Source organism: Protomyctophum bolini (assembly GCF_963924005.1).
Source record: "Protomyctophum bolini genome assembly, chromosome: 4".
NCBI lineage: Eukaryota > Metazoa > Chordata > Actinopteri > Myctophiformes > Myctophidae > Protomyctophum > Protomyctophum bolini.
In genome coordinates, this window is record NC_137865.1 from 31,357,748 (window position 1) to 31,370,247 (window position 12,500).

The 12,500-nt window shown below is 44.4% G+C and overlaps 1 protein-coding gene across 1 annotated transcript in view; it reads left to right on the forward strand.

Annotated features, from left to right (window-relative positions):
* sema3ab (sema domain, immunoglobulin domain (Ig), short basic domain, secreted, (semaphorin) 3Ab) overlaps positions 1–12,045 on the forward strand; it is a 37,448-nt gene extending 25,403 nt beyond the window's left edge. Inside the window, exons 11-17 of the mRNA XM_080761546.1 lie at positions 1–190; positions 1,290–1,381; positions 1,498–1,539; positions 2,997–3,154; positions 5,461–5,528; positions 8,425–8,570; positions 9,010–12,045. The exon at positions 1–190 is cut by the window's left edge and continues 30 nt beyond it. Coding sequence (XP_080617672.1) covers positions 1–190; positions 1,290–1,381; positions 1,498–1,539; positions 2,997–3,154; positions 5,461–5,528; positions 8,425–8,570; positions 9,010–9,579 — 1,266 coding nt within the window. The 3' untranslated portion in view covers positions 9,580–12,045. The remainder of the gene's footprint in view (positions 191–1,289; positions 1,382–1,497; positions 1,540–2,996; positions 3,155–5,460; positions 5,529–8,424; positions 8,571–9,009) is intronic.
* The last annotated feature ends 455 nt before the right edge of the window (positions 12,046–12,500 follow it).

Consider the following 12,500-nt stretch of genomic DNA (forward strand, 5'->3'; position numbering starts at 1 on the left):
ACAACCAAGGACCTTCCTGATGAGGTCATAACGTTTGCCAGAGGTCACCCAGCCATGTTCAACCCTGTCTATCCCATCAACAACCGACCAATCATAGTCAAGACAGATGTAGACTACCAGTTCACCCAGATAGTTGTGGACAAAGTGGACGCAGAGGATGGACAGTATGATGTCATGTTCATAGGCACAGGTATGTTATGTAGCTTTATGAAATTCACAAACAGAAACTTACACTCGGGATAATGCATAGCAAGCAGTATAGATCTATGTACCACATACCCCACGTCACATACCTCTCTCTCTCTACCACTTTGCACACAAACACACATGCTTGTTGTAGGTACACATACACATACACATGTCAGGCATATCATACTGACCATGATACTGAAATCATCAGTATTATGTATTAAACGTGTTGTGTAGCCTATAAGCAGATATTGTTTAATGGGCGCATGCGTTGCATGAACTTGGAAGCCCTTGCTTTGGATCAAAATTGGTGTCTTATTATTATCATAATTATGTATTTATCCCTATATTTAGCTTTGAATTATTATTAGCTTTTGTCAACCATGAATTACCATGACATAACATAATACTTTTTTATATATGTCTCTCTGTTAAAGCACTTTGTGACTTGTTCTTAAAAGGTGCTATACAAATAAAGCTTTATTATTATTATTATTACTATTGGGTTCGGTCGCAACAAGCATGACCAAACTGTCACAATGTGAGGCAGGAGAGTTAGGACCAAAACGCAGACAGTCAAGTCGAGATCTAGGAGCTCAAATGCAACCAGTTTATTACCAAAACTCAGGAACATACAGAACACTGCTGACTACAATATTGATCTGACAAAGAACTGAAAAAGGAGGGGAGTATAAATACACAGGGAAAACAGGGCACAGGTGAACATAACAAATAATCAACACTGGAATAGGCTGGGGAACTAACAGGACAAGGTGGAAACACTAGGATAATCATGGTGAGACAACACAGGCAACAAAAGCAACAGAGGAAACCAAGAGACAAAACGTACAGCAAAATAACAGTACACAAGTGCAAAGGAAACTCCAACTGGAACTAAGACACATAACAAAAACATAGGAAAACAGAAAGGAAAATCACTAACTAAATACAGAACGTGTCACGGACCGTGACACAAACAGTTTGATGATGATGTATGCGCACATTTCTATATGAAGCAGACCAGATTGATCAATGCAATCGACTGTGTAATGCGTATTGACACAGGTTGTGTGTGTTTTCTGGGTCGCTGTGTCTTCCAGACATGGGGACGGTACTGAAGGTGGTGTCGGTCCCCAGAGGCTCCTGGCATGATCTGGAGGAGGTCCTACTGGAGGAGATGACTGTCTTCAGGGTAGGTTTCTCTCTCTTCATGTGTCTTCTGTCCCCAGGGTAGGATGATGGCCTCCCCTTGCATCGATGTAAGGACGTAACTAATGCTGTTATCTTTCCCATTGTTGTTTGTTACAGGAGCCAACAGCCATAACAGCAATGGAACTTTCCACTAAGCAGGTAATGGCTGTCATTCTGTTATGCCACCATTAAAACTAGTGGTTATTGTTGTTCTTATCGTCACACTTGCCCCTTATTGGACACTAGCTTGTGGTGTACTCTGGAGTCTGGACCAGTGGTTCTCAAACTGGGGTCCGGGACCCCCAGTGGTCATTGAGGGAGGTCCAGGGGGTCCCTAGCTAAACGATCGTTTGAAACCAAATGGACCCTTATGGGTCTGTAACTCTGAGAGTGTACAAATGGAACCAAATGGTTCCATTTGAGTTAAATTAACATTGATTTTCTCAGAGATAGAAATGCCATTAAACGGGGGTCTATAGCCTAATGCATGTCAAACTGGGGGTCCTTGAAATTAAACAGGTTGAGAATCACGGCTAGAGCCGTAAATATCTTCTCTTATATGTCTGGCATATCTCTTCAAATGGAGGTCCATGGGCTAATTAGTGTCAATTTGGGGCTCCTTGACATGAAAAAGTTTTGGAACCAGCATATTACACAAATACCTAAAACACTGGTCCCTGTTTTCAGTGCACGCAGTGCTGATAAAAGCTACAATTACTTTATCCCATTTTGGGCAGGAACCCCTTTTGATGTTTTAAACATTATGTTATAATTTATCTATTGAAAAATAGCAGATCTACAAGCTCATAGCGCGCCACCGAGTGGCGCGCTACAAGCTTGTAGGTCTGCTATTTTTGAAAAATCAGGCCTAAATGGGTTAAACATACCGTAAGAGACAGGGTCATTCTTTCAAAGTGGTGTAACGCAAGGAGTCGCCGGTTGTTGTCAGTGGACGCATGCAGGGGGAAAGACAGATGGAGATTATGTGAACACTGTGTGGTGAATGACACAAGAGGCTCCCGCTGCATGCTGCATTCTGTGCACTGGTACATCTGGATGAACTGTTTCTCTGTCGTTAAAAAAAAGAGATTGAGAGCCCTCAGCCGGTCGTGACGCATGTCGCCGCAGGGCCAGAGGACGGAACAAAGACACATTTGTCAGCCAAAATGAGCTTACAGAGATCGAGATGAGCCGACCTGTTATCACACAAAGATCTTTATTGTTGGAATGTCAGCTTGAGAGTAGGATAATTAACGAAAGTGGTGGAGAGAGGTGAGAATGCGCTAATGGGTGGTAGCAGGGGGGAGGGAAACGTGCACCTGTAATGGGATGGTTTGTCTGCATTCCTGCACTCCTATTATACCACCGCACTGACTGGTTGGTAGCTTGGGCCCAAGTAGGCTAAGTATTAGTATAACTGAAACCTTATACTTCAAACTTATAAGGTGATTGCCAAGTGATGTTTCAATGAGATATAATATTGATGATTAGGGATGTAATTTTTTACAAAAGCTTGTTATCGGGCTTGTTATCGGGTTATTTTTGGGTAACAGGTTTTGAGCTCCATCACTATTGAGGATTAATAATGACACCCCCCCCTGTTACTACTTCCACAGCAACAACTGTACTTGGGTTCAGCCATCGGTGTCTCTCAGATGCCCCTGCATCGCTGCGAGGTGTACGGAAAGGCCTGTGCAGAGTGCTGCCTAGCCAGAGATCCTTACTGTGCCTGGGATGGAACGGAGTGCTCCAGATACTTCCCTATGGCTAAGAGGTACAGCACAAACGCCGCAGTATACAACACGTGCCACATGCATCTATCCATCTTCAACCGCTTATCCGTAGTCAGGTCGTGGGGGCAACAGCTCCACCATGGTGCTCCAGAATTCCCTCTCCAAAGCAACAGCATTAGTGACTTCCTCCTGGGGAATCCCGAGACGTTCCAAGGCCAGTGAGTTGATGTGTTTCCTCCAACTGCGCCTTGGTCTGCCCCAGGGTCTCCTCCCAGTGGGATGTGCCTCGAGGACCACCCTAGGGAGACACCCGAGAGGCATCCTAACCAGATGCCCGAACCACCTAAGCTGGTTCCTTTCCAGGCGAAGAAGCAGCGACTCTACGCCGAGTCTCTCTCGCGTGAATGAACTCACCCTATCTCTAAGGGAGATGCCAGCTAACCGTCGTTTTGGTCGCTTGTATTAGGAACGAAGGAATGAAGATTGCTCGGTAGACAGAGAGCTTTGCCTTCTGGCTCAGCTCTCTTTTTGTCACAACAGTGCGGTAAAGCGACTGCGATACCGCCCCTGATGCTCAGATTCTCCGGCTGATCTCCTTCTCCGTCCTCCCCTCACTCGTGAACAAAACCCAGAGATACTTAAACTCCTTCACCTGGGGTAATGTCTCATTCCCTACCTGGACTGCACAATGCAGTCACATGCCACATTCGCCATGACTGATTTGAATACCAAACGAGTCGCCCATTTACCAACTCGCCCCAGTCGTACAGCCGGCGGAACTGCTCAACCTGGTATTCCTAACCTCAATCCTAACCGTAACCTCAGTAAAACTATGTCTAAACCTAACCCTATTCCTAAACTTAACCCCAGTAAAACTGTGCATAACCCTAAACTTATTTCTAACCTTATTCTCAGTAAAACAAAATAAAGATTACAAGAACCGGCGCACTTGAGCGGTCCGGCGTGAGGTCGGCGGAAAAAAACGAGGGCGAGATGGATTATGGGCAACTGTACCTGATACCACTGATTTAAGCCATTTTAATTCCATAGAAGCCAGCCAGTGTCTTCTGTGAAAGCATGCTGCGCACCAAAAATAGCGGATCTACACGCTCACACACGCTGCGACATATTGTTGGTCCTATAGTTATTTTAAGAGGAAAGAGTATTTGAAGTGATCAACCACGCACGGGCGACCCAGGTTAAATACACCATGCGAGGGAGGATTTTCAACAAAATGCCCAAATGTACAACACGTGTGGGAGGGACACGCTAATAGCTCTGTGTTTTACATGTTGACTATACATTATTGAGACTGAATGAGATCAGAGTGAAGTACGTGGTGCTCACATCCATAGATTAAGGACACATGCAAGACTTTGAGTCTCAGAGTTAGAGGAGGTACAGGGCTCAGGAATAGAGCAGCCTTTGTATGCTTGCCAGAAGCCCCTAAAGGTAAGCGGGCTCATATTTCTCTCAGAAAGGTCGAAAAATATAACATGCCGCGCGTGTGTTTACTGTAAATGAGAACCGATATCAGTGATGTCTGGAGGCAAGTCTGTCTGGGTGAAACTAGGGTCTAGATGGTATAAAGACAGTTAGCTGTGGTAAAGCAGTAAGGTTGTAAGGTTGTGTATATTTTGTGTGTGTGTGTGCAGTGTGTGTGTGTGTGTGTGTGTGTGTGTGTGTGCATGTGCTTGTGTGCGTGCGTTTACTCTAGTGTCAACGCTCGCATAGCGCCTCCCACTCACAGAGCTCCATAGGGCCTTATCGATTGGAACGCTTGCTGTTCATATCCCGTTTCCTCTGTTAGTTGTACTCCAGGGCCCTAGCCTGTGTTCGTAAAGCTATAGCTCTCCAAACAAGGCCGCTAGAGTTGCCTCCATATCTCCCAATTATCCGTTGACCACAACACTGGGGTCAGAGAGATGGCAAGTGAAGTTGTTGTTTGGGGTTACCTCGATCCACACATCTTTCGCTGTGATTAAATTTGTCTGCTTCACTTGGGTCGGCTCCATTGTTCCTTTGCTGCGCTGTGTTTACAGGCAACACGTTCAGTGTCTTTGTGTTCATATAATTGTCAACGTGCGTAATAGCAGAACTCTATCCTTTTTGTATTGTGTGTGCACCCAGGAGGGAGACGGCCAGTGGGTGCTTGAATATGAATTATTCTGTCTCGCAAAGCCTATAAGTTTTAAGGGCTTATGGCACTATGGGTTACTGTTGTTGATCTGTTTGCTTTGTTGTCCACCAGTGCTGTCCATGCAATTAAACAAACACACACAGATGCATGTGTATAATCATAAACCTCCATAGACTCATGAGCATTTGCATATTTGTCTTTCTGCAGGCGAACGAGGAGGCAGGACATCAGGAATGGAGACCCACTCACACAGTGCTCTGATCTCCAGCATAATGGTAAACAGACATAAACACACATTGACACCAATACGTAGAATTTATAAATGTAGTAACAACCAAGATTGTGTGCAGCGATGAATATGTGATTATGATACTTATTCCATGATGACGAATGACAACATAATGACACTATCAAATGTATAGTATTACCAAATGGTATATTTGGGCTGAACCATTCAGAGCATGTCTGCTTTGCTGTCATACAACAAAAGGAGCTTTCTTGTTTTGAGGATTTCACACAACTTTGATCACAAACAAAGCCTTCCTAAGCGCCTCCTGGCCTGTACAGTGATCAAAGGCATGTGAAAAATACAAGAAAACAATTTGCATGCGTGTGGTGTTGCGTCTGCGTGTTTTATGCGTTGTTGGTGGTGTCAAGATTAGAGCCGGGTCCATGGGGAGCTTATAATTAACATGGTCAGGATTCCTCCCAGCCTCCTCCATGTCTCCAGGCCTGCTACACCACTGCCCTGTTAGTGGTCTCAGTCCAAAAGGATCAGGCTGTGGTCAAACATGCATGCTCTCCCAAACTCTCTTAATTATACATTTCTTTCATTTCCACGTAGAGAAGCGAAGCCTGTTATCCAAAAGCTGCCCCGCTTGAGGACTGAGAGTTCACACGGAGGCAAAGTGTTTGTGCCCATGTAACCACCCACGCGGTACAGAAAGCCACGCATAGATTTTTTTATTTTGGAGGCAGGCTGGCGTGGTATGCTTCGTTTCCTCTTTACAGGCAACAGTCACACTGGACGGCTTCACCCATGTTTTCAACATATCTTTCATATAATTGGTCCTCACTAATAATCATTATAATATATTTAGTAGTAGTAGTATTTTGTAGTAGTAGTATTTTGTGTACTGGTCTGTGTCTCAGAGAGTTCAGAAACATGCATGCAGTGACATCATCGATGGGGAAACTGCATGCATACTGCTTTCTTCCTATTCCTGGAAAGTCAGTATCCTATAATGTAAGCCATTGTACTCACGTTAAAAAAACCCTTTTTTGATTGATTGAAATATGTATTAACAGTTTGCAGAATTACAGTACATTTCAAGCACAAACTCAATACAAAGACTGTTAACTGTGAGTGGACGACCCAATTAAGCATTACAGTTGTTTACAACAGGGTCCACCATGTTCAATTCATCAAAACATTTAGAGACGTACAAATAGACACTTCTATATAGTTAAAGAACAGAACAGGAATTCATCATAAAGGAAGCAAAAAGGAAAAATAAACATATACAGTGAGGGGAAAACGGGGGGGGCAGTGGGGGGGAGATTCAGATTTTACGGGGGCCAGTTTCGAATTGCAGCCGTCCGTAGGTGCCCTTTGAGAGCGGTTTTGAAGGAGTCAAGGGATTCACATGTCTTAATGACTGTTGGTAGGGCGTTCCACATTTTGGTGGCATAGTAGCGAAAATAATTTAGTCCCTTGTTTGTGCCGAATCTGGGTTGTACATGGTTTGTTGCACTCCCTCTGGTGTTGTGGCTTGTGGGTGTGGACTTTGTTTACATTAAGGAAGTATTTAGACAGGTACATGGGTATCTTGGTGGTGTATCGAATCTTGTGGACCAGACCCATTGCGAGATGCCGTACCAGTTTGTTTTGGGAGGTCTGGAGCCTTGTTTTGTTTGAAAAAACTAAATCTGCCTAACGATGATGTCACTGGTAGGCGGGTTTCTGAAGTGTTCACAGCCCCCGTATGAGACACAGACTGAGTAGAAATGTATTTTACCATTTCATGAACATTATTGAGGACCAATTATACGAAGATTATGTTGAAAATAGGTGAAGTCGTCCTTTAATGCATTCAGCAGGAACAAAATGGCAAATTACATTTTCTTTTTACAGTCTACACTTTTATGGTGTCCCTAGAGTCTATGGATTGTCAAAATATACTGATGAACAGCATCTTGGATGTCAGTCGGAAACAATCGTGAGGTTTAAATGCCTGGAACGCACATGGGTTTGATTGAACGGCATCTCTCGTACTTTACGACTTGAATCCTGGGTTTCAGTTACAGCCCCATTTCCTTTGGCTTCAGCCTGGCTCCACTGTGTGGTACGGAATGGCCTATTCTCACACAATGATTGAGTGTGATAAGAAAAGAGACGGAGAATAATGAGAAATCCAGACGCTGGGTACAGAAAAAATGAGATTTGTGCTGCAAACAAGGCAAAAATAGAGAACACAGTTTTATGCTAGTCAATCGCACACAAGAATATAATGCAAGCCAGCCTTTAGAACTGTGCCGAATTCCCGGAAGTTCCAGACCCACAGGAACGCGCCCGGTTCTGGCGAGCCGCCCCATGTCCGAAGCGGTCGAGAAATGACAGAGTTACCATGTGGGGGTCCCTGGGGGGTCCCCGGAACATCCAGACCCCCAGGAACGGGGTCTGACAGTCAAACGTGCCAATGAACTGTGATATTGTGACATCACGGTATCATTCCCTCTCCGAGTCCTAACCCTTCCCCCTTTATCATACAACAACAGCTGTGTGTGCGGTTCAGGTGGTCACCACCCATCACCACCCACCAGGCAAACCAGGCATACTTAATGAACTGGTGGGCATGTCCACATAAAAATGTAATTTTAACAAATACTGTACACTTTTTTGAAACGCTTTTTTTGTGTGGCTCTCGCCTTTATTTTATATTTTTTATGGAGGGACAGAGAGTAGGCTGACAGGAACTGGGGAGAGAGATGGGGGGAAGACATGCAGTAAAGGCCGTTGGGGTCGAACCCACGGCACACTGCCAGACTGGATTACCAGCCAAGGTGCCTGGACCATTGAGCCATGGCCCAGGCCTCATGATCATGTTTTAGGGTGGAAAAAGATAACGGCACTCCATCTTTAAACATGTGCCTGGTATTGTATGTCTTCAGATGAACTGAATGGGCAGGCCACTATGCTGGATAAGACTGTGTATGGAGTGGAGAACAGCAGTACCTTCCTGGAGTGCAGCCCCAAGTCCCAGAGAGCGCTGACCTACTGGCAATACCAGCGGCCCAACGATGACCACAAACAAGAGGTCAGTCTTTTACATCTGCATCCGTTTCCCCTGAACTGTTCCCGTGAAGAGGCCCTCATTTGTGTCAACAAGGATTCTATAGTTTTATTCAGGTATTGTCTGTGGAACCGCATGGACCCCCTGCTGGCTTAGTCTTAGTCCCAACAGAGCCCTAGCTCAAGTATTGTTTAACATTGTGGTTAAGTGTCTCAGCTTTCTTTCACTGTCAACTGAAATACCAAAGGAAAGGATTGTCCATCTGATGAAGTCATAACAGTTGATAGCTTCACTCTTTTATTGAATTATAGTGAAACTGTATATACCACAGTTGATTCGGTTGAAATGATTAGATTTTGATTCAATTCATGGGTCACATGAACTCACAACGGAGTCATCAAGGCTTCTTCTCGTTCTGTTTCTTAATCATGCTCTCTCTACCCCCCCATGCACACTGCTGCAGCTCAAAGCAGAGGAGCGTTTCATCCGCACGGACCAGGGCCTACTCATCCGCACGCTGACCAAGAAGGACTCCGGGGTCTATCTGTGCCAGGCCGTGGAGCACGGCTTCATGCAGACACTCCTGAGGGTCACCTTGGAGGTCATCGACACCGAGCGCCTGGAGGAGCTGCTGCACCGCGACGAGGAGCACCTGGCCGCCCCGCCGCCTCCTCCTGCCCAGGAAACATCCTCCTCCTCCTCCGTCCGGGAGTCGCCCAGCCAGAAACTGTGGTACAGAGACTTCCTGTCTCTGGTCAACCACCCGACCCTGAACAGCGTGGACGAGTTCTGCGAGCAGGTGTGGAAGAGGGAGAGGAAGCACCGGCGGCAGAAGGCTCACCTGGTGCAGCAGGTACAAGTGCACCAACAACAGCAACAACAACAACAACAACAACAACAGAAGGCGTTTGCACCCCCCCACAGCCACGTGCACGGCCACGGGCTGGCGGCCAAGTGGAAACACCTGCAGGATAGGCAGAAGGGACGCAACCGGAGGACCCACGAACTGGAGAGGGCTCCCCGCAGTGTCTGACTCATAAACTTTGACCCGCCCCATTGACCCTCAACCCACATCCAGTCCTCCAATCCTGCACCGCCCAAACCCCCCCACCCCCACCCGACTTCCCTCCACATACTGAGATAACAGACTCCTGCCGCATTGACTTTGAATAGAAAGAGTTCAACTGGAAAAAAGGCAATACTCCCCTGCTGCCAGCTGGTGTGGTATGTGCGTGGGTAGCCATGTTTACAGTAAGGGGACTGCAGGGGACCGGAGGCCATATCTCATTAAACCATAGGGACATATTATCTCAGCTGGCCTCTGCGGCCCCAGCACTGCAGAGGGACAGTTATCAGCCGGCAGAAGGACTGGACATCCTAACTGCTCTACTACACACACGATTGACTCCTTGTAGGAACGGCTGTGTCTATCTAATGCCATCGAGTCATGGCATGCTAGTTATGTGTCTTTGTTGTCATACAACCACCACATAGGTACCAGACACCAGGACATCTTCATCCTGATAACATTAGTCAGAAGGACGGTCAGATATCATACTGTATTAAACAATTTGAGGAAGAAATGGACCTGTCAGCGGTATTACCTTACAAGCACAAATGTCTATACAGTTCATATAAAGCACAATGGTGGGAAGAGTGGGTGTTAGAGGAGGCTATTTATACGGCATCGTGCGACAGTGTCGCGGGCCGAAAATAGCAGCTATTTTCGCGGCGCGACACAGTTGCACGACAGACTATAAATTGGGCTTTAACTAGTCAACAAGATTGAAATGCCCAAGCACTGCAAGAAGCTCAACTGGGAGAGACAGTCAGCATCAACAAAATAATCTTAAATTATGTAGCTATGCTCTGTAAATATGCTTTGGCATCTCTTCATGCTAAAGGGAATGGCTTGCAGTTGTTCTTGTTACCTTTATGTTGTTTCCCTCAAATTATTTAAGAAATTCCTCTCTCCTGACAGCAGTTGAGTAACGGATGGAGATTCGTGTTGATGCCCCGAGATATAAGCTCCTCAAACATAGCAAGGATTTAAGAATCTATTTTGTTTACCATTTTACGTTGTCAAAGTCTTGACATCCAATCTGCAGACTATACGTCGTCTGTGCAACTTTGTGTCTACGAGGAACTCTTCCATGTCAAGTGAATTATGCAATTTATATACAGGTACATGTTTCCACTAAGTGTATATTTATTAATATACAGTAATGTACATTGTGAAAATATTATTTGATAATGCAGTCTATTTTTCTGGGTATGATCTGCTTGCTATATATGTTTTTTGTTTTAGTTTTTTTCATTTGTTTGTTTGTTTGTTTTTCTTTATTTGATTAAATTGTTTTACAGGACCAACCTATTGGGATTATTATCACACATACTGTAGTAAGGTTAGAAATATCTGGATATTTAATAATAATGTTCAACAAATCTCACAAATCCACTCCCCCAGCAATAACCGAGAGTGTATTATTTTTCTGTTTGTGTTTCTCATAATATTCATACTCCCCACAGACTGCAGACCTTTTGCTGCATGGGCTATCATATACATTCTCTAATACTTTGGACATGGCAATGAATAGTTATAGTGCATAAACACACACACACACACACACACACACACACACACACACACACACACACACAACCTTGGAATGTAGCTGTGAACAATATGTAAATAGATCTAAGAGCAACTACCATAGTGTAAGAAGTTTGACACTGTGTACTAATGCATGTGAATGCTATTGTAGTGTACCTGTTTGGCTATAAAGGTGAGATACTAGTCTAATAGTCCATGATTATCCTGTTGTTAGCTTAGAGCAGCACACAATATAACTGTTCCAGAGATGTGAATACTATTTCTAAACTACATCGATGTATGGGATTCCGAAAACAGCCGTTTGTGTTCAACAGTCCTGCAGCGCTGCCCTTCTCAACTGGATCTCTGGAAGTGTCCACGCGGCCTTTAGCTAACTAATTGACCCGCTAGCAACCTAGAGCTAGCAATGCAGAATGAAAACACAACAGCGTAATGAAACATGACAATGCAACACAGTATAATGTCACAGTATAATGTCACATGAGTGTTCATGTGGTTTGCTCACATCGAGGTAGCCGTTATGATAAAAGAGAAAGTTAGAGAAGGCCCTCAAGAAAGGGACCTTATTTATAACTCGTCATATGATCATTGCATCACATTGTTTCCACTTGAAAATGTGCTATTTCTGGCTTGTGACATGGTCGTATGGCTACGTATAAATGAGGCTTTATAGGATAGTCTAAATGAGACACGCTAGAATCACCATGGTGAACTTTCCGTACTAGAGACGGGCAGAGGATGAAGTGGTTATGGGGATTAATAGTGTGCCTCGGTACATTTGTCTTGTCTGTCCATTGTAAATGAGGGACTAAAGTGCTGCTGTAAGAACTTTATGGCATGATGATGTTGGTGATGTATTCTACTGGTCTAATAAATGTCTCTTCTTAAAAATCTGTCTTCAATGATTCTGTCTTTAGGGGTTAGATTCACTCTACATGTCAATCCAGGAGTCCAGAGTCTTTAATGACGACATTCAACTGAGACAATGAATCTGAAGTCACTCACAAAGAATCTATGGAGTGGAAAAACCATTCGTTGGACTTTTATGCATTTAGATAATCACACACAGCGCCTATGAACTAATGTGAAGAGTATGATGAGGTTAAAGAATCATGAACACCTGGCAGCCAGGTTTTAAGAATATGATGTGACCAAAGTATTCCATCACTTTGCGGAAAAGTATATATTATTATATATTTATATATATATTTCACAAAATAACTCAACAGTAAAAGAACAGGAATCTGACTGTCAGGTCGAAGATTCTCAGTATCCGTCCTCTATCAGTGCATCATAACAACCATACTACATGTATTAGGTTGAAATGTGGAAAGGTTAGC